The 19,799-nt window shown below is 36.7% G+C and overlaps 1 protein-coding gene across 1 annotated transcript; it reads left to right on the top strand.

Moving 5' to 3' along the window:
• Positions 1-359: 359 nt before the first annotated feature.
• LOC113353107 (protein BEARSKIN2-like) lies at positions 360-4,020 on the top strand. Its single transcript, XM_026596815.1, has 3 exons — positions 360-525; positions 1,426-1,703; positions 3,075-4,020. Exons 1-3 carry the CDS (start codon positions 363-365, stop codon positions 3,984-3,986), a joined length of 1,353 nt encoding a protein of 450 aa, XP_026452600.1. The 5' UTR covers positions 360-362; the 3' UTR covers positions 3,987-4,020.
• Positions 4,021-19,799: the final 15,779 nt, after the last annotated feature.

Raw genomic sequence — 19,799 nt, 5'->3', positions numbered from 1 at the left:
ATTCAATTAGAACACAAAAAAATTAATAAAAGATTGAATTCATCGTCTTCATTTCGTATTAGTCTTCTTCCTTCTCATACCTTCGATTTCACGATATCTTTTTGGAGAAAAATCCTAACCCTACGCCGCAGCCTTCGTCTTCCTTTCGTCAACCTTTTGACATCACCATATACTTTTGATACACAATATTTATACATGTCTGTAACACCCCAATGTACAAATGATTGATCACTGCTGATTTACGAGGAAAGTGACACTACGTAGAAAGAGAGAAAGCGATCAATCGAGGGATGGAGTAGATAGTTGGGTATATATATATATATTGCTCGAATCCTTCGAGAGAGAGACAAACAGTGTGCGAGATGGCGTCGTCAAATGGAGGAGTACCACCGGGGTTTCGGTTTCATCCAACAGATGAAGAATTACTTCATTACTATTTGAAGAAGAAGGTTTCCTTCGAAAAGTTTGATTTGGAAGTTATTAGAGAAGTTGATTTGAATAAGATGGAACCATGGGACTTACAAGGTAAGAACTCTCATACTATAGCTTCATGATCAGTAAAGAGCTAATTTATACTGGCAAACTCCTCTTAATTTCTTGCCTTGCATGGTTCTGTAATACGTAATTAACCATGCAAAATTCATGCATATGATTCTTGCGCCATGGTGAAGTCGGTTCACTAACTTTTTCTTTTCTTCTTGTTGTGTATCATTTTTGTCAATTGTGATAGCAATTTCTGAAAAACTCACTATGAACTTTTCATATCTGAAAACAAATTAATATTGATCAATAGTAATTTTCTTACTAGTATTTGAAAGTTAAAGAGTCGTTTGTATTTTTTGATAAGATAATCACATCTACTGATTATCTTCTAGTGTTTATTCTGTCAGAGAATTCTCATCAAGATAAGAGAATTCTTGTGTCAGAGACTCAGAGAATAACCAAGACCTAAATGGGAATTTTAGTTCTTCCGGCCGGATCCTGTAGTCCAGGAGCCAAAATACCTAATTAAATCACATTTGTTGACACGCGTCCTTTATGGTAGGACCATTTGACACCATTTTCTAGGTAACCCTAATTAAGAGGTTAGCTGTTGAAATTTGAAAGTTCAAATGAGTCAACCTAGCTACCATCTAGTCAGAAACCTGTTATTTGAACTCTAAAACAGTACTAATTCCTCACCTAGTAGGATAACGCGCCAAAAGATGAGCAGGGTAGGGCACTGCAGTAGCCTCTGGCGGAGGCAGGTGAGAATAGGAAGTTCCATAGCAGCTAGCATGCATATTAGCAGATTTTCACCAGATCAACGTTTAAGTACACGACATCTGCTTTAGGATGCGGATGTAATTGTTATATTTTGCATTCATTTATCAATACATGTGTTACTTTGTATCTCCATGGGTTAAATTTGTTTATGTCATGCAGAGAGGTGTCGGATAGGTTCCACACCACAAAATGAATGGTACTTCTTCAGTCATAAAGACAGGAAGTATCCTACAGGCTCGAGGACAAATAGAGCAACCAGTGCTGGATTCTGGAAGGCTACGGGGAGAGACAAGTGCATTCGGAACAGCTTCAAGAAGATTGGTATGAGGAAAACCCTAGTTTTTTATCGAGGTCGAGCTCCTCATGGTCAAAAGACTGACTGGATCATGCACGAGTACCGGCTCGAAGACATTGATGATGCTCAAGGCAATGTTAGTGTAAGTAGTTCCACCACCTGATAATTAGTTATATGATTGATTCCCTAGCATGTACCTTCATATATATAGTTTAGTCCCTACCATCCATATTTAATCACCTTTAGCTAAATCTATCCAATGAATTCAAGCCCTACAACTTAAAAGCTAAAGCCAACCCCTACGGTAACGTTAAGCCTTTGTGCAGTAAAACCAGTGTGGCTCATCTACTCATCCTGTAAGTCATCATCCATCTACACTCATGCATGATCAGTTGTAAATAATGTGAGATGCAATTGCATCCGAGTCCGTGGATAAAGGGGGGGTCAGAAGGCGGAGACATATATGAAGGCATTTTTGGCTTATAGTCACTGCTAATACATAGACACAATATAATCTCAAAAGCAATATATAGATATAATTACAGATGAGTATATGATAATTGATAATTGGTTTACCACAGCTTCGTGCTCGCATCTTAGTTTTGCTTTGGTTCGTCATAGTCCATATATATAGTCTTACTCTGTAAATTGTAATGCTTCTTATTAGGACCCTCAGTTCAAATCAAATAGAATGGATCATTAAGTTTTAAAAGCATGCACGTCACACTCACCTTACATTCCCTTTAATCTGGAGTTTCTTACCAATAAAACCTTACTTAAAATGTTAAAAACCCTTCATCTCCTGCAACACAATTGGTAGCACCACCCCCAACGTTTTCCCCAACATGAAAACACACTATTATGCTTGGTCTAGTCTAGTTCCTTGCAAGGCTCACCAAATTGATTTCCTCAAGATCAATTAATGAGAGAACCATAAAATTCCCAAATTAACGAGAGTTTAAGTAATCATCAAGTAAAAAACTTAAACTAATTAAACAAGTAGTTTCATAACGTTGACTCTCTGTATGCACGTGATTAGCCATGTGAGAACACGTAAGTCCCAAGTTTAACCTAGTTTAGTAAGATTGAAGGTACAAACAAAGTAAAAGGTTCTCTTACACATCAAATTAAGTTGAGTTTTAATTACTAATTGGTTGGAAGTAAACTAGAAACTAAGCAATGTAGATCTCTTTTGCAGTATTGTCTGGTTTTATTATTGGTTTAGTAAATTAATGGCGCACTAGTGCTGCATGTATTTGCCAAGTTATTGTCATGGGATTTGAGCATCGAGATCCCCTTTGTCCCGGCTTAGGTTTATTTTCACATATCAAAAGGGATACATGAGTTTCATGCATTGAGGTGTTACATCGTGCTACATGAATATCCATGTGCATTTATCTTATCGTTTGACCGATATACAGTGTTACAAACAATATTGAGACTTGGGAGCACTAGCTAGTTGTATAAGGTATAATTTCATGTTTTAATAACTGGGCGTTTTACGATTACGTAGGAAGATGGTTGGGTAGTATGCAGAGTCTTTAAAAAGAAGAATCTATTTAAGGTAGCAGGAAATGATCATCTACAAGGAGGAGGTAGCAGCAGCAGCATAGGTAATGCAGATCATCAACACCACCACCATTTACTCATGAACAATGCAACCGCAAATAATCAGCAAAGAGCAACATTGACAGCAAACAACAATAGTATTCATAATCACCAGGAATATCTTCGTCGGCAACATGGTCATCAGCAAATCAACACAAGTTTCGATCTCTACAAACCTGTCGACCTCGCTTTACATTACTCTCATCTTTCAGCCCCTTCATCTGATCCTCATCACCACCACCATTACATGCAACAACAACAACAAACTAATACTGATCACGACCTTCTTCAAATTCAACAACCAATGGGCGGGGGATCATACCATGATTATAGCTCTGCTAATCCTGCAATGCTCAAACAGCTTTTGTCGAATCAGAGAGATTGTGACATCGGGGGTGATAGTTTAGTAGTTGCTTCAGAGCAAGTACATGAATATCCACCAAATGCAGCTGTGATTGAAATGGGCTTAGATATAGTTGGAACGACAACTACATCATGTGAACCGACTGCAACACAGCAGATGATACGCGGAGGAAGAGATGATGAACACGATCAGCACCCCCATAATCATCAACAAGGGTTGAACGATTGGGCCATGCTTGACCGATTAGTCATGACTAATAACAACCCTAATACTAATCATGATATTGGTCAGAGTCAAGAAGAATCTCCTTCTTCAAAAGGGATGGCTGGATTTGGTGATCATCAGGATGAAGTGCATCAACAACAAACAAATGCTTCATCATCATCGACTCAACAAATAAATCCACTTTCACTTCGTGGTGAAATGATGGATTTTTGGGGGTATGGGAAATAATAATGAGAACGATAAGCCACGCATACATACATAAGCATTCGATTTATTATCAGTTAAATATGTACTTATTTTTTATTTATATAATAATTATTAAGTTGATGTGATATTAGATGGACATGAGTCGAATCAAATTATAGCCTGTTATTAATGACATTCAAATAAGGGATTGTATTACGATACTGGTTTCCTAGATCAGATTATGCAAAACATTTTGGCACGTAATAGACCATGAACGATTAGCCTGCTGCTTGCATTTAGAATTGAAAAACGTAGCAGAATTAACGAGTAAAGTACTCCCTCCGTTTAACAACTAGAGAAAGTTCCAGTTCTTTTGGAGTGTCAAGGCCTAGCCTGCTAGGCCTAGGCCAGTGAAATAAACTTTAACCTTCTACCAGGATGTCCAGTACGAGTATGACACACTAAAAACTAGATGACCGCGCGCGGTGGGGGCCGACGAAGAAAAACCATAACGACTAATAAAAACTAACCATACGTCCACCTTTATAACAAATTAATGGCACAAACTGTTGGAAAATGATTAATAAATTTTTTTTTTAAAGTTTTAATAAAAAATTATAATTTATTGTTTTATTTTGTGAATGAAACTTTTTAGTCCCACATCGTGGAGTTTCCAATTTTTAGTAGTTTTAAGAAACTATATAAACCTTTTAGTCCTACATCGGTGAGTTTTTCTTCTTAAGTTGTATTTGTCAATTATATAAAGAAATTCACTACTTTTGTAAAATCTATGGGAAAGGGGTTGCTCTATATTTTAGAGGGACCCCTAAGGGAAAATATTTTATAGCGTTTCTTAAGAGTTCACGATTTTCCTTAAAGGTTTTTTCGGAGTTGCCAAGCTCAAGTTGAGCATCTACTACATATGCTAGTAGTAGGTGTAGTAGGGTGTTTTATCCTGGAGATATCCGTCCTGTGAGGGCTATAGCATCACTCTTGAGTGTAGCCGGGCGCTAATGTCTTAAGGGCAACGTGTTGAACAAGTGACTCACTCTGTTTCTCCAAAGTTTTGCCTTGTTGCTGTTGTGGAGATATGAGAGGCTCGTTCGTTTCGCCAATCGATCAATTTCATTATAAAGGAGATAAGTATCAATAACTTTTGCTTATTTGATTTTTTCTTTATTTTAATTATTGCACCCAACAATCTTAAGACATTATTATGTGTAATAATAAAAAAAATGGTTGGTTGGTTTGTGAATCATGGATGTTAATTGTGGAGTGAAAAACAAAAACAAATGTTTTGGTCAGCTGTAGAGTTTCGAGATTATCTCTTAACCTAGAAGGAATTTCGATGAACCCTTTTGACACAACGTAGTAGACTGATAGTTACCCACGTAAAATTTCAGAATTTTTGGAGTTGTAAAAGTATTTTTTTGATATTTTACAAAAAACAAATGTTCCTGAAAAATTCTGACGGGCAAACTTTTGTTGTTAACTAAAGTATTTTTTATGGGGTAATCATGAGTTTTTTGATATGGTGGTTCAAACGAAGTTTGTAAATCTAGATATTATCTTCAAAACTCATATTTATCTTCTTTCGGAACTAAGGTTTGTGAGATGTGGTGTATTAGGTGATTGGGAAATTACCGTGTCCGTGGTCAGAGTATAAACGAAGATTGTGACATGAAATTGAAAAGGAACATGGCTACCAGGCGCATGTGGATGAACACAAGTCTTCCAAAGCTGACAAAGGCGGGAATATCAAACACAACTCTAACTATGTCTTCATAAGAAAGGTATGTTTCGTAAAACTGAATCCGGTTACTTTAATTAAGGGTGATTGTTATGTTTGTAAAATTCCGGGCCATACGGTAGTAAAGTGTAGACAACATAAAACCTTAATAAGTAGAAAGTTAATGCTAATTTAGTTGAAACAAATTAGAACGAGTTCATTGACATGATGTCGGAAGTTATTTTAACAACCAATGTGAGAGACCAGAAGGTGGACTCTGGAGCCACAAGAATGTTTGTTGAAACAGAGACCTGTTCACCTCCTATCAGAGGATAGGGGATGTCGAGAAACTCTTTGAGTAACTCATCTGCAATAGAGGTTGCATAAAAGGAAAGGTCGAGCAGAAGCTCATATCTGTAATACTCACATTGAATGAAGTTTTCATGTTCCAAGCATATGCAAGAATCTTGTATCTTGTTCTATTGTAGATGGAAAAAGATTAAGATCTTAATTTCTGGAAAACTTGTTGTAAAAGGCAGTTATTTTTTAGCAAGAGTTATAGGACTTGGGTCTATATAAGCTTAACGGAAAAAACTGATGATGTGAACATAGTTGATTCTTGTGCTTTCTTTTGTGATTGATTGTTTATGTGGTAAGCTTGTAACCGTAAAATTATAAGTCAATGCTTAACTGGATAGCATAGGTTGCGTACCCAAATTTAGTTTGGATTTGAACACAAAAGTGAAATGAATATGCTAAAAATCTTTTAGCACAAATGTTCATAGTAATTCTAATCCCTTAGAATTAAAGTTAGGCCTAGTTGACATGAGTTCAACCCAAAACCACTATGGTAAAAGATGGTTTATAACTTCCGTAGATGATTGTACGAGGTACTATCTTGTAATTGCTTAGGGATAAGGATGATGCCTTAGAACCTTAAGATGTATAAACTTGAAGTTGAAACCAATTAGAAGCCTTGAACATATTAATTGTATCCTTAAGGAGATCATAATTACCATGTTGATTAGTTCAGGATTACCTGCGGTCTTGTGGGAGGGGAAGTCCTCTTAACTAGTATATCCTGAATATAGTACCCTTAAGGATCAGATGAAACTCCATATGATTTATGGAAAGGTAGATGACCTTCTTATGAATATGTCAAAGTGTGGGGGTGTTTGACTAAGATTGTCATTCCTCTTCCTAGAAGAACTAGATAGAAACCAAAAATGGTGATTGTGTCTTCATATAAGGTATGCTGAGTATACTTCTACATATAGATTTTTGGTTGTGTGTTCTGATTTTTCATACTTTTGGTGTGATTTTTCTGACTTTGTTGTGAATACTATTACATAATCTAGGGATGCTGAGTTCTTTGAACATGTTTATTCTTAAACCTGTACCTCATTAGAGATGTGTTGTTGATCCCCTAGATTTATTTTCAAATAGTCAGAACTTATCTTAAAGGAAGATGAAGTTAAGGTTGAGCCTAAGAGAAGTAAAAAAATTAGACTTGAGACTTCTTATGAAGCCGACTTCATAACATGCCTAGCTTAGTCTAAGCCCTACTTGTAAAGAAGCCTTGATATCTACTGAAACCCCATTCTGGTAAGAAGCTTCATTTAGTGAAATGGACTCAGTCCGTCGGAACCTGACTTGGGAGGTTTATAGTTTACCTCCAGAGAGTAAGACCATGAGATGTAAATGAGTCTTTAAGAGGAAACATTAGGTATATGGAACTGTAGAAAAATATTAGGCTAAGTTGGTAGCTAAAGGCTATAAACTAAAAGAAGGTGTATATTTCCTTGATTCTTATTCACATGTGACGAGATTTACTTACGTTGAGATGCTAATTGTTATTGCTGTCATAAACAAATTAGAGATCATATGGATGTTAAGACAGCTTTTCTAAAATGTGAATTAGATAAAGAAATTTACATAGACCAACCTGAGGACTTTGTAGTGAAAGGTTATGATGACAAAGTTTGTAAGTGAACAAAATTTTGTATGGTTTATAAAATAAGCACGTAAACAGTGACATGGAAAATTTGATCATGTGATAATGTGTAGTGGATTTAAGTTAATGAATCTGACAAGTATATTTACAAGTAACTTGTTAAGGATGCCTGTGTGATTGTATGCTTGTATGTTGATGATATGCTTATACTTGATACAAACATAGATGTGATTAATTCCACTAAAACATGCGCTGAATGAGAACGTTGACTTGAAAGACTTAGGCCCTGTTGATGTAATCTTAGGGATGAGGATTAGAAAATAATCTAACATATGTAGTCTTAGTCATTCTCATTATTTTGAATTTGTGCTTAAGAGATACAATCAGTGTGATTGTAAGCCTCTTGTACTCCGTACGATTATTCTTGTAGACTCAAGAAAAAAGGGTAATGGAGTATCTTAACTTGAATACTCAAGAGTTATAGGATGTCTGATGAATTTAATGAACTGTAAGAGTCCAGACATTGCCTATATTGTGAGTAAGTTAAGTAGATATAATATAGTCCAGAGCAATAGCATTCAGATGCACTGAGTAGAGTATTATGGTACCTAAAATACTCTATTACCTTTTATTTGATTTATCAAAGGTATCTTGCTGTCCTTGAGGGACTTTGTGATGTAAACTGGATAGTTGACTCAGAGGAGTCTAAGTCTACGAGTGGATATGTTTCACTCTAGCATCAGGGTTTGTTTTGGAAGATTTACAAACAAACATATATTGCTCAATTCATTATGGAATCTGAGAGTATTGAGTTAGATAAAGCACGAGAGGGGCCGAGTGCCTAAGATGTTTTTTAGAAGACATTCCTCTCTGGCATAGGCTGTGCCAGCTATATCTATACATTGTGTTAGCCAAGATATAATAGCTAAAGCTGAAAATAACTAATCTCAATCGGCGTTATTTCCATTGATTGGATAAAGTCCAAGGAGAATATCGCGCAATCTTTGACGAAAGGTTTATCCCAAGAGATAGTTAGAAATGCATCGAGGGGGAAGGGGCTTAAGCTCATAAATTAAACTTGCCATGAAGGATACTCAACCTTGCTGACTGGAGATCCCAAGATCAAGGTTTCGAATGAGACAACTAATTTGTGGTGGGTAAAGGTAAACACTATCAGAGAATTTTATCTCTGTCCCTTCCCTATGGTGTAGACGTGATAGTGTGACTGCATGTGAAGGATGACTTTTAAGAAGTCTTAATGAGTTCTATAGTTTCAATTTAAGATTGAAGTGGGGTGTAGCAGTAACACTCTTTATGGAAACTCACCTATCTGAATGAGGAAGTGGGCCTTCCTATGAGAATATGAGCTTTGATTCTCTAGAGCATTCTGAGAAACAGGATATGTCCAGGGCCAAATTGGACAAAACGACGAGCTTGGCAGCAATCTTGGAGATATCACCCGTGGTTGTTATCACGAATTACATCAAATGCTAGCAGTTCAAGACATAGTTCACTGTCTCTAGCAAGTAATTCCGGTAATATCTCACTAAGCAAAGGTTCAAGACCTCATGGACACCTCTGCCTAAAATGGTATTTCCTGCGCTTTTTATGTGATTTTCGTTTTGATGGTTTTGGTATTACTGGAACTTAGGACCTAAAGGTCACTAAGGGTTCACTAGTTCATGCTTTTTCACTTTGGTGAAAGATACCTATAGTCTCACCATGTGAGAACTAAAGATGAAAGCTCTCAATACTATTATGATTTATGCAATCCATAGTATGACCCTGGGGTCAACACACTTTTGTGTGAGGGAGAGGACGTAGAAATGACTAGTATGATTTCAACACTTGCACGATCAGTCTGTTTGGATCGTGAGGTTGGGATGTTGATTTACCAAGATCTATCTGTGTTTTCATGTTTTATTGAGTTTTCATTCATGTGGGGGATTGTTGGAAAACGATTAATAAAAAATTTTTTTAAAGTTTTAATAAAAATTATAATTTATTGTTTTATTTTGTGAATGAAACTTTTTAGTCCCACATCGTGGAGTTTCCAATTTTTAGTAGTTTTAAGAAACTATATAAACCTTTTAGTCCCACATCGGGAGTTTTTCTTCTTAAGTTGTATTTGTCAATTATATAAAGAAATTCACTACTTTTGTAAAATCTATGGGAAAGGGGTTGCTCTATATTTAGAGGGACCCCTAAGGGAAAAATTTTATAGTTTCTTAAGAGTTCGCGATTTTCCTTAACGGTTTTTTCGGAGTTGCCAAGCTCAAGTTGAGCATCTACTACATATGCTAGTAGTAGGTGTAGTAGGGTGTTTTATCCTGGAGATATCCGTCCTGTGAGGGCTATAGCATCACTCTTGAGTGTAGCCGGGAGCTAATGTCTTAAGGGCAAAGTGTTGAACACGTGACTCACTCTGTTTTTCCAAAGTTTTGCGTTGTTGTTGTTGTGGAGATATGAGAAGCTCGTTCGTTTCGTCAATCGATCAATTCCATTATAAAGGAGATAAGTATCAATAACTTTTGCTTATTTGATTTTTTCTTTAATTTAATTATTGCACCCAACAATATTAAGACATTATTATGTGTAATAATAAAAAAAATGGTTGGTTGGTTTGTGAATCATGGATGTTAATTGTGGAGTGAAAAACAAAAACAAATTTTTTGGTCAGCTGTAGAGTTTCGAGATTATCTCTTAACCTAGAAGGAATTTCGATGAACCCTTTTGACACAACGTGGTAGACATCCAGATAGTTACCCACGTAAAAGTTCAGAATTTTTGGAGTTGTAAAAGTATTTTTTTGATATTTTACAAAACAGACAAATGTTCCTGAAAAATTCTGACAGGCAAACTTTTGTTGTTAACTAAAGTATTTTTTATGGGGTAATCATGAGTTTTTTGATATGGTGGTTCAAACGAAGTTTGTAAATCTAGATATTATCTTCAAAACTCATATTTTATCTTCCTTTTCGGAACTAAGGTTTGTGAGATGTGGTGTATTAGGTGATTGGGAAATTACCGTGTCCGTGGTCAGAGTATAAACGAAGATTGTGACATGAAATTGAAAAGGAACATGGCTACCAGGCGCATGTGGATGAACACAAGTATTCCAAAGCTGACAAAGGCGGGAATATCAAACAAAACTCTAACTGTAGTCTTCATAAGAATGGTATGTTTCGTAAAACTGAATCCGGCGTTACTTTAATTAAGGGTGATTGTTATGTTTGTAAAATTCCGGGCCATACGGTAGTAAAGTGTAGACAACATAAAACCTTAATAAGTAGAAAGTTAATGCTAATTTAGTTGAAACAAATTAGAACGAGTTCATTGACATGATGTCGAAAGTTATTTTAACAATCAATGTGAGAGACCAGAAGGTGGACTCTGGAGCCACCAAGAATGTTTGTTGAAACAGATACCTGTTCACCTCCTATCAGAGGATAGAGGATGTCGAGAAACTCTTTTTGAGTAACTCATCTGCAATAGAGGTTGCGTAAAAGGAAAAGGTCAAGCAGAAGCTCATATCTGTAATACTCCCACATTGAATGAAGTTTTCATATTCCAAGCATATGCAAGAATCTTGTATCTTGTTCTATTGTAGATGGAAAAAGATTTAAGATCTTAATTTTTTTCTGGAAAACTTGTTGTAACAAGGCAGTTATTTTATAAGCAAGAGTTGTAAGACTTTGGGTCTATATAAGCTTAACGGAAAAAACTGATGATGTGAACATAGTTGATTCTTGTGCTTTCTTTATGTGATTGATTGTTTTATGTGGTAAGCTTGTAACCGTAAACTTATAAGTCAATGCTTAACTGGATAGCATAGGTTGCGTACCCAAATTTAGTTTGGACTTTGAACACAAAAGTGAAATGAATATTCTATAAAATCTTTTAGCACAAATGTTCATAGTAATTCTAATCCCTTAGAATTAATTCAGTTAGGACTAGTTGACATACGTTCAACCCAAAACCACTATAGTAAAAGATGGTTTATTACTTCCGTAGATGATTGTACGAGGTACTATCTTGTATAATTGCTTAGGGATAAGGATGATGCCTTAGAATCCCTAATATGTATAAACTTGAAGTTGATAACCAATTAGAAGCCTTGAACATATTAATTGTATCCTTAAGGAGATCATAATTACCATGTTGATTAGTTCAGGATTACCTGCGGTCTTGTGGGAGGAGGAAGTCCTCTTAACTAGTATATCCTGAATATAGTACCCTTAAGGATCAGATGAAACTCCATATGATTTATGGAAAGGTAGATGACCTTCTTATGAATATGTCAAAGTGTGGGGGTGTTTGACTAATATTGTCATTCCTCTTCCTAGAAGAACTAGATAGAAACCAAAAATGGTGATTTTGTCTTCATATAAGGTATGCTGAGTATACTTCTGCATATAGATTTTTGGTTGTGTGTTCTGATTTTCCATACTTTTGGTGTGATTTTTCTGACTTTGTTGTGAATACTATTACATAATCTAGGAATGCTGAGTTCTTTGAACATGTTTATTCTTAAACCTGTACCTCATTAGAGATGTGTTATTGATCCCCTAGATTTATTTTCAAATAGTCAGAACTTATCTTAAAGGAAGATGAAGTTACGGTTGAGCCTAAGAGAAGTAAAAAAAAAATAGACTTGAGACTTCTTATGAAGCCAACTTCATAACATGCCTAGCTTAGTCTAAGCCCCGTACTTGTAAAGAATCCTTGATATCTACTGAAACCCCATTCTGGTAAGAAGCTTCATTTAGTGAAATGGACTCAGTCCGTCGGAACCTGACTTGGGAGGTTTATAGTTTACCTCCAGAGAGTAAGACCATGAGATGTAAATGAGTCTTTAAGATGAAACATTAGGTATATGGAACTATAGAAAAATATTAGGCTAAGTTGGTAGCTAAAGGCTATAAACTAAAAGAAGGTGTATATTTCCTTGATTCTTATTCACACGTGACGAGATTTACTTACGTTGAGATGCTAATTGTTATTGCTGTCATAAACAAATTAGAGATACATCATATGGATGTTAAGACAGCTTTCTAAAATCGTGAATTAGATGAAGAAATTTACATAGACCAACCCGAAGACTTTGTAGTGAAAGGTTATGATGACAAAGTTTGTAAGTTGAACAAAATTTTGTATGGTTTATAAAATAAGCATGTAAACAGTGACATGGAAAATTTGATCATGTGATAATGTGTAGTGGATTTAAGTTAATGAATCTGACAAGTATATGATGAGTGCTAAATAGTGCATATTTATATATATTTTTGTTGGCATTTAACTCATCTTTTGTGCATTAATTCTACATTTTATCCCATATTCTGTATTTTCATTGTTTTCAAGAATAAATATTTTTCTTACTTAATTTTGCATTCTTAGGTAACAAATAAAATCTGGATGAAGTGCGGAGCAAAAAGAGCAGAAAAGTAGTGAAAAGCCGGGAGGAATTACGCAAGGAAGCCGCGAAGAATGTTGCGCGCAAGACCAAAAAGCTAGGAATGGGCTCAAGAAGGAAGAATTGTTCTTAAAGAAGATATGGGCTTGGCATACCCAAGGCCCAAAACCCTTACCCAAATCCATTTCCTTTATCCATACCCATTTCCATGAGAGCCGTCAGATTTGATCCATCTTGTCATCCAACGGTCACCTCATCACTGTGCATCAAATCCCGATGATTCCGCCCAACACTACAGCACCTAACCTAATCTAGCACCGTTGACTTCGTTGTGTTCCACATCCAACGGTCGCTACAAACTGCTTCTCTCTTAGCCGTCCGATCTACCTACCATCTCCATATCCAGCGGCTCAGCTCGCCAAACATCGAACCAGATGCTCCCGCTTCACACCCTAGCACCGAATCCTATTATCCACCCAAACAACCCATCGCCCCAAACCTTCATCTCCTTCACCCGACAGTTGCAGAGCTCTGCAACTCCACCACCTCCCCTCTCTGCCGCTGTCACTTCCGTCACCACCACCAGTTCCATCACTGCCACTACTATCTCTTCACCGACAACACCCCCATATCCCTAGCCTAGTTATTTTCTTCATCTCACAACCTCTGAAACCCTAGGTTTTGGGGTGAGTAAAATAACTCGAAATTAGGGGACAATAGGAGCAGAGGAAGAGCATCAAGGACTAGAGGAGGCATGGGTCGAGCAGATTTTGGGAGTTTGTAAGTTAAATTTTGGGTAATAATTTAAACCCTAATTGTACTGTTGAGTGAGGACATTTGGGGAAAATGGGTGTAAACCCTAATTTGCTAATTTAGGTATAAATAGAACTGATGTATGAGATGTAAAACTTGTTCTTGGACTAGCCAAGTTTCCACCCAATTTGGGTTAGGTTTGATTTTAATTTCACTTTCAATTTTAACCATTTGCATATTTTTCAATTGTTCACTGTTAGTGTCTTGTTCCTGTTAGTTTTTGATGTTCTTGTTAATTTGCAGTTTCAACTGTTAGTCTCATTGCACTGTTAGTTGCTGTTTGTCATGTTCTAAATCACCCTGCTAGGGACTTGATGATCTCTAATGTCTTCTTGTGTAGTACATTGATCACACTGCTCTAGAAGGCTAAACAAGTTTAGGAAAAACTTGAACTTAGCTCATCATCACCTCACTTTCACAATGTATGCCAAGTATGCTTTGTAGTTAGGTTCATGAGCTGCTGATAAGCTGCAACTCAAGCTGAATTCATAATCCCTTGACTAGTTGTGCTGTAGAAAGACAATTAGTGCTTTGGAAATAGTACCATAGTTGTTTTAACTTCCTATAGGAGAATACACAGTAAAAGTTAGAGTGAATTCAACCCCTAGTTCCATAATCAACCTTCCCTGTCATCCATAAATCCATCTTCAACTGTTAGTCTTGTTTCCTTCCACTTGTTTGGTTACCTGCATTTCTGTTTTGCATTTTCACTGCTTACTTGCTTTCCCTGCTGCATTTCTTCTATTGCTGCAACTGCTGCTGCAGCACTTGTGCTGCTGCACTGTTTTTCCCTCTTCTTGGCCTTGTGCTGTTTTGCCACTTCTTTGCCTGCTGCTCTGCCAAAGTGCTGCTGCTGCCCCTTCTTCTCCTGCAGCCAAGCCAATTCTTCTGTTGCTGCTGCCTTTCTGCAGCTGCTGCTGCCAAACTGCTGCAGCTCTTGCTCCTGTGCTGCTGCTCCAAAGCCCATAGTCCACAGTTCCTGCAGCCCAAAGCTCACTTCAAAAGTTGAGCCCAATCCAATTCAGGTTTAACTAAAGGCCCAACCAACTGAGCCCAAAGCTCAGTTCACTCCCAAAAGCCTCTGAAGCCCAGTTAAGGCCAAAGCCTAGTTCACTACTAAGCCCAACTCACAAGTGAATTGTTAAGCCCAACGCTCAAACCAGTTTCCAGAACCAAAGCCCATTTGCACTTCAAAGATAACTGAGCCCAAGCTCAGTTCATTTTATTTTTAACAAACCCACTAAGCCCAATTCATTCAAAGGGCATTCAAACCCATTAGTACTCAAGCCCAATTTAAGCCAAAAGGCTTCTAAGCCCAAAGCAAATCTAGGAACCCAATTAGCTACACACTCCAAAACACACCCGATCTCTGTGGATCGACCCGTACTTGCACGAGCTACAACTGACGACCGTGCACTTGCGGTATTACTGTAGGCCCGTTTTCATCGCATCATTTTTATACACCTTCCGGGCCCATCAAGTTTTTGGCGCCGCTGCCGGGGATTGGTGCTGTGTTTTATCTGTGTTTTTCTTAGCTATTTTGCATTTCATTTCATAGCATTTGCATTTGCATCTGCTTCATTTCATTTGCTATTGGACCTGCTGTTCTGAACCTGTTTTTCCTCTGCTGGGACGCCACCAAGGAAAAGAACCAAAACCCAACTGGGTTTTTGCAACAATATCAGAGCAGCTGGGCTGTGCTAAAAAGGTAAGCCTAAACCCATTCAATTGAGAGAACCCAACCTGTGGGCTTCCAAATTTATTTAATTGTGGGCTTGTAATAATTAACCCAATTTTTTGGGCTTTTTATTTTTCTATTTGGGTTTGTAATAATTTATTTTGGGCTTGTTGTTTAATTTGTGGGCTTGTATTTATTTTGTGTGGGCTTGTTTAAATTCTTCCATTGGACTTGTATTTTGGGACTCTGGGTTTAGACCCAGCTGATAACCGATTGTGGGCCGCAGCCTTCCTTCCATTTCATTAGAGGCTTGCACAGTGGGCTTGCTCCCATTTCAAAAAACCAAATTTTATTTTCTTAATTTTATTTTCTTTTAAAAAAAAAAAAAAAAAAAAAATTTTTGCTCCTAATTTCAAAAACCAAAACTTTCTCCCATTCAAAAACCAAATTTTACTTGCTCCGATTTTGACAACCAAATTTTTTCTAAAATATCCCATTAAAACCAAACTGCCAAAAAAAAAAAAAAATGTCTCCACCAAAACCAAATTTTTCCCAAAAATCCAAACCCTTTAAAAACCAAATTCTGAGCTTTGTAACATAGTTACTTAGCTTTTGAGCCAATCATGTCTGGATATTGGTCTGCTCCTGGGGATGGAAATAAAACTCTTAGAGAACTTGCTTATGGGCATCTGCCACGTTATGAACCTTCCACGGACCATGATGTCAATAGTCATAGGAATTATTATGGACATTTTCAAAGTCCCGAGCCGCAATACATGAACCCTAATGACTATTCATACATGCATCATTCGCCACAACGTGAAAATGAACATTTTGCTAGTGCCTCACTCACACAATCATCTCTTGTGGATCAATTAGAAGCTCGAATCGCAGCTTTAGAAATGCAATCACATGAGGAATCTGTCACATCTAATTTTCTTAGGCAACCTAAAATCTATGCATGTCCTGCATGTGGTAGTTTAGACCACCCTGTTGAGAATTGTCATATTTTGCATAATTTTAGGCAATCTAGAGAAAATCCAAGGTATGAAATGCCCATAAATTGTGAGAATGGTAGTCATTGGGACCGTAATCAATCCTTTGAGGGTTGCGATCAATCATTTATAGACCCTAATGACCATGCATACATGTACCATTCACCACAATTTGAACATGAAGAATTTTGTACTCCCATGAATTTAGACTCCACCACAGAAGCTTTAAGACTTAGTGAGCAAAACTTCGATAGATCTACATCACGAATTCAGGCATATTTAGATCAGATTTTGCTTCACCTACAAAAGGAGGAAATCATGAGGAAATGTATGTTGTCCCTAATGAAGTGTCTAGTCCCATTCATGTAAATGATGTTGAATATGAACCTAATTTAGAGGAACATGAATCGACTAACGACACCACCACTTTTAATGAGCCAATATGCATGCTACCATGATGATGATTATGATGATTATAATGATGTGTTAGAAGAACATGAAAATATTGTGGAACCTGTTGGTTCAATAACATATGGCTTCTCGCCCTCGACCTTCATGAATGTTGTTTTTTTCTAATACTCATTGTAATTCATATGATTTTGATATTGACATGGGATTCGTACAATTATTCTGTGAAGATGAGCATGACATAGGAATAGTTGAATCTTCTGTAGACACTAATATGCATGAAAAATATTTGATGTGTCTGATTCTCTACCTAGGTCCATTGTGATATTTCTCCTGATTTGCCAATGCATAAGAATAAATTTGTTGATGATGTTGATGATTCTGAGTGTGAACTTGCTAATTTGATTGATGATTGTGAGCATGATGTGACATGTGTAGATGATTTAGGAGATTTTGATTTGATTAATAATGATGTGCCTATCGTCCTACATAAGTCACAATCTGATGGCCTTCCACCCAACCTAGATTTGGTTTGTACCCATATTGACAAACCGACTTTTCTGAGAGTCCCCAACCTAGGTTGGAACTGTGTGCTTCCCAAGTCCTCTTGGACTATTTTGCTTCTAAGTATAATACATTTGAGGAACCACAGTTGGAAAATTGCATGTTTGCCCCTCCATAGCACAGTTCACTTGAGTTAGATCTTGCATGATGAACCCCCAAAACTGCGCGATTTGTTTTCAAAATTGTATCTTCTGTAAAATCCAGGTTTGGGGGTAGCTCATTTGGTTTCACACAGCTTCACGTGCTTTTCTTTCATGTGTGAAGTTGTTGAAACCGCTACACTTTTCTTTTGGGTTGATCCTCAACTCTTTAGACTTTTGGTGTATGGTGAATTTTTGTATATAATCCAGTAGATAAATTTTAAAACTTTTTGGTTTCTTTGTATATATTTTTGCTAATCAATATAATCTAAGTTGAAAATGTTGGATTCTAGCCGGTGAATAATGGAGTTCGGTTCGTGTTTTCGACGAATCGGGTATTCTCTCTCCTTTTACTCTACTCAGCATGTCCCTTTCCATATGTTGCATTTTAATTCTTTTCATATTTTGAAACATTGAGGACAATGTTTAGTTTAGGTTTGGGGGTATAGAGTAGATACCATGATAATATGCTATAATTGAAACGAACTCCTTCTTCTTTGAAAAATCGAAAAAATTCAAAAAAATTAAAAAATGAAAAATCATAAAAAATGGAGCTCATTTACCTTGAAATGTTGACTCTTGTGCAAATATGTATTTTATTAGGAGTCTTAGTCTAGATATTTAGGCACCCTGATTCAGCACAATTCACATAGTGATAAGAATTTGCACGCGCACGATCTACCAATACATGTATGGCCTCGATCTTCAAGGTGTTGGATAGGAAGTTACGATTGCCATCACTTTAGAATACTGAACGAAACTTGACTAGCTTGTTCTTTGGTTGGTTGGGATAGAAGGTGGAGGTTACATTAAGAAAGACAACCATCGAATTTAACTGGGTGCATCAAAAAGGGCTACCTCTTGCAAAGTGTCATGTAATTTTTGTTTCCTTTTGTATTTGTATCAAAAGTGTTTCCTTGCACTGTGAAAAAAAAAAAAAAAAAAAAAAAAAAAAAAAAAAAAAAAAAAAAAAAAACGATGTATATATTCAGAAAAAAAAAGAAAAAAAAAAAATCAGAAAATACAAAAAAAAAAAAAAAAAAAAAATTCAAGTATTTATCAATTCCATCATCTCTTGTTCCAAAAATAAAAGAGAATAGTCAATGTAAATAGAGTCATGTAAATAGTCATCTTTTGTTGTTTCATTGTAATAAGCAAGGAAGGGTGTATGCCATTGATGTACAACGCGAGTAATTGTGAAATACCTCCAACTCATTCACAATTCTCGTAAAGTCCGGACAGCTAGCTAGATTTCGACCTCAGTTCTTAGCCTGAGAACTATCTCTTGGTGATTAGTAGTCATGACTTCAGATCTTTCTTTACACATGTGTAGATACCTTTCACTCTTATCACAGTCCTTATTTGTTATCAGTGCTAGGATTGTGCCTTCGATAGCTAGATTGACATCTCCATTTTGCTGTGAGCTTAAACTGTTTTGCACATGTCACATTTGATGGAATATGAGCTTATATTTGTCCTAGGTTTGTAGGCACACCTCTGGTAAACCTTCACGAGACTTCAACTCGTCCACTAGGGACACTTAGTGGTTTAAAGGCTAGTGCATACGCTAAATGCATTCGAGAGACCAGCGACAGTGTATAGGTAGGATTTCCTTAGTTTGTTTTTACTTGAGGACAAGTAAAATTCAGGTTTGGGGGTATTTGATGAGTGCTAAATAGTGCATATTTATATATTTTTGTTGGCATTTAACTCATCTTTGTGCATTAATTCTACATTTTATCCCATATTCTGTATTTTCATTGTTTTCAAGAATAAATATTTTTCTTACTTAATTTTGCATTCTTAGGTAACAAATAAAATCTGGATGAAGTGCGGAGCAAAAAGAGCAGAAAAGTAGTGAAAAGCCGGGAGGAATTACGCAAGGAAGCCGCGAAGAATGTTGCGCGCAAGACCAAAAAGCTAGGAATGGGCTCAAGAAGGAAGAATTGTTCTTAAAGAAGATATGGGCTTGGCATACCCAAGGCCCAAAACCCTTACCCAAATCCATTTCCTTTATCCATACCCATTTCCATGAGAGCCGTCAGATTTGATCCATCTTGTCATCCAACGGTCACCTCATCACTGTGCATCAAATCCCGATGATTCCGCCCAACACTACAGCACCTAACCTAATCTAGCACCGTTGACTTCGTTGTTTCCA

This window comes from Papaver somniferum, chromosome 2 (genome assembly GCF_003573695.1).
Source record: "Papaver somniferum cultivar HN1 chromosome 2, ASM357369v1, whole genome shotgun sequence".
NCBI classification, from domain to species: Eukaryota; Viridiplantae; Streptophyta; class Magnoliopsida; order Ranunculales; family Papaveraceae; genus Papaver; species Papaver somniferum.
The sequence above is the reverse complement of the archived record's forward strand: the minus strand, read 5'-3'. Positions and strand labels throughout refer to the sequence as shown.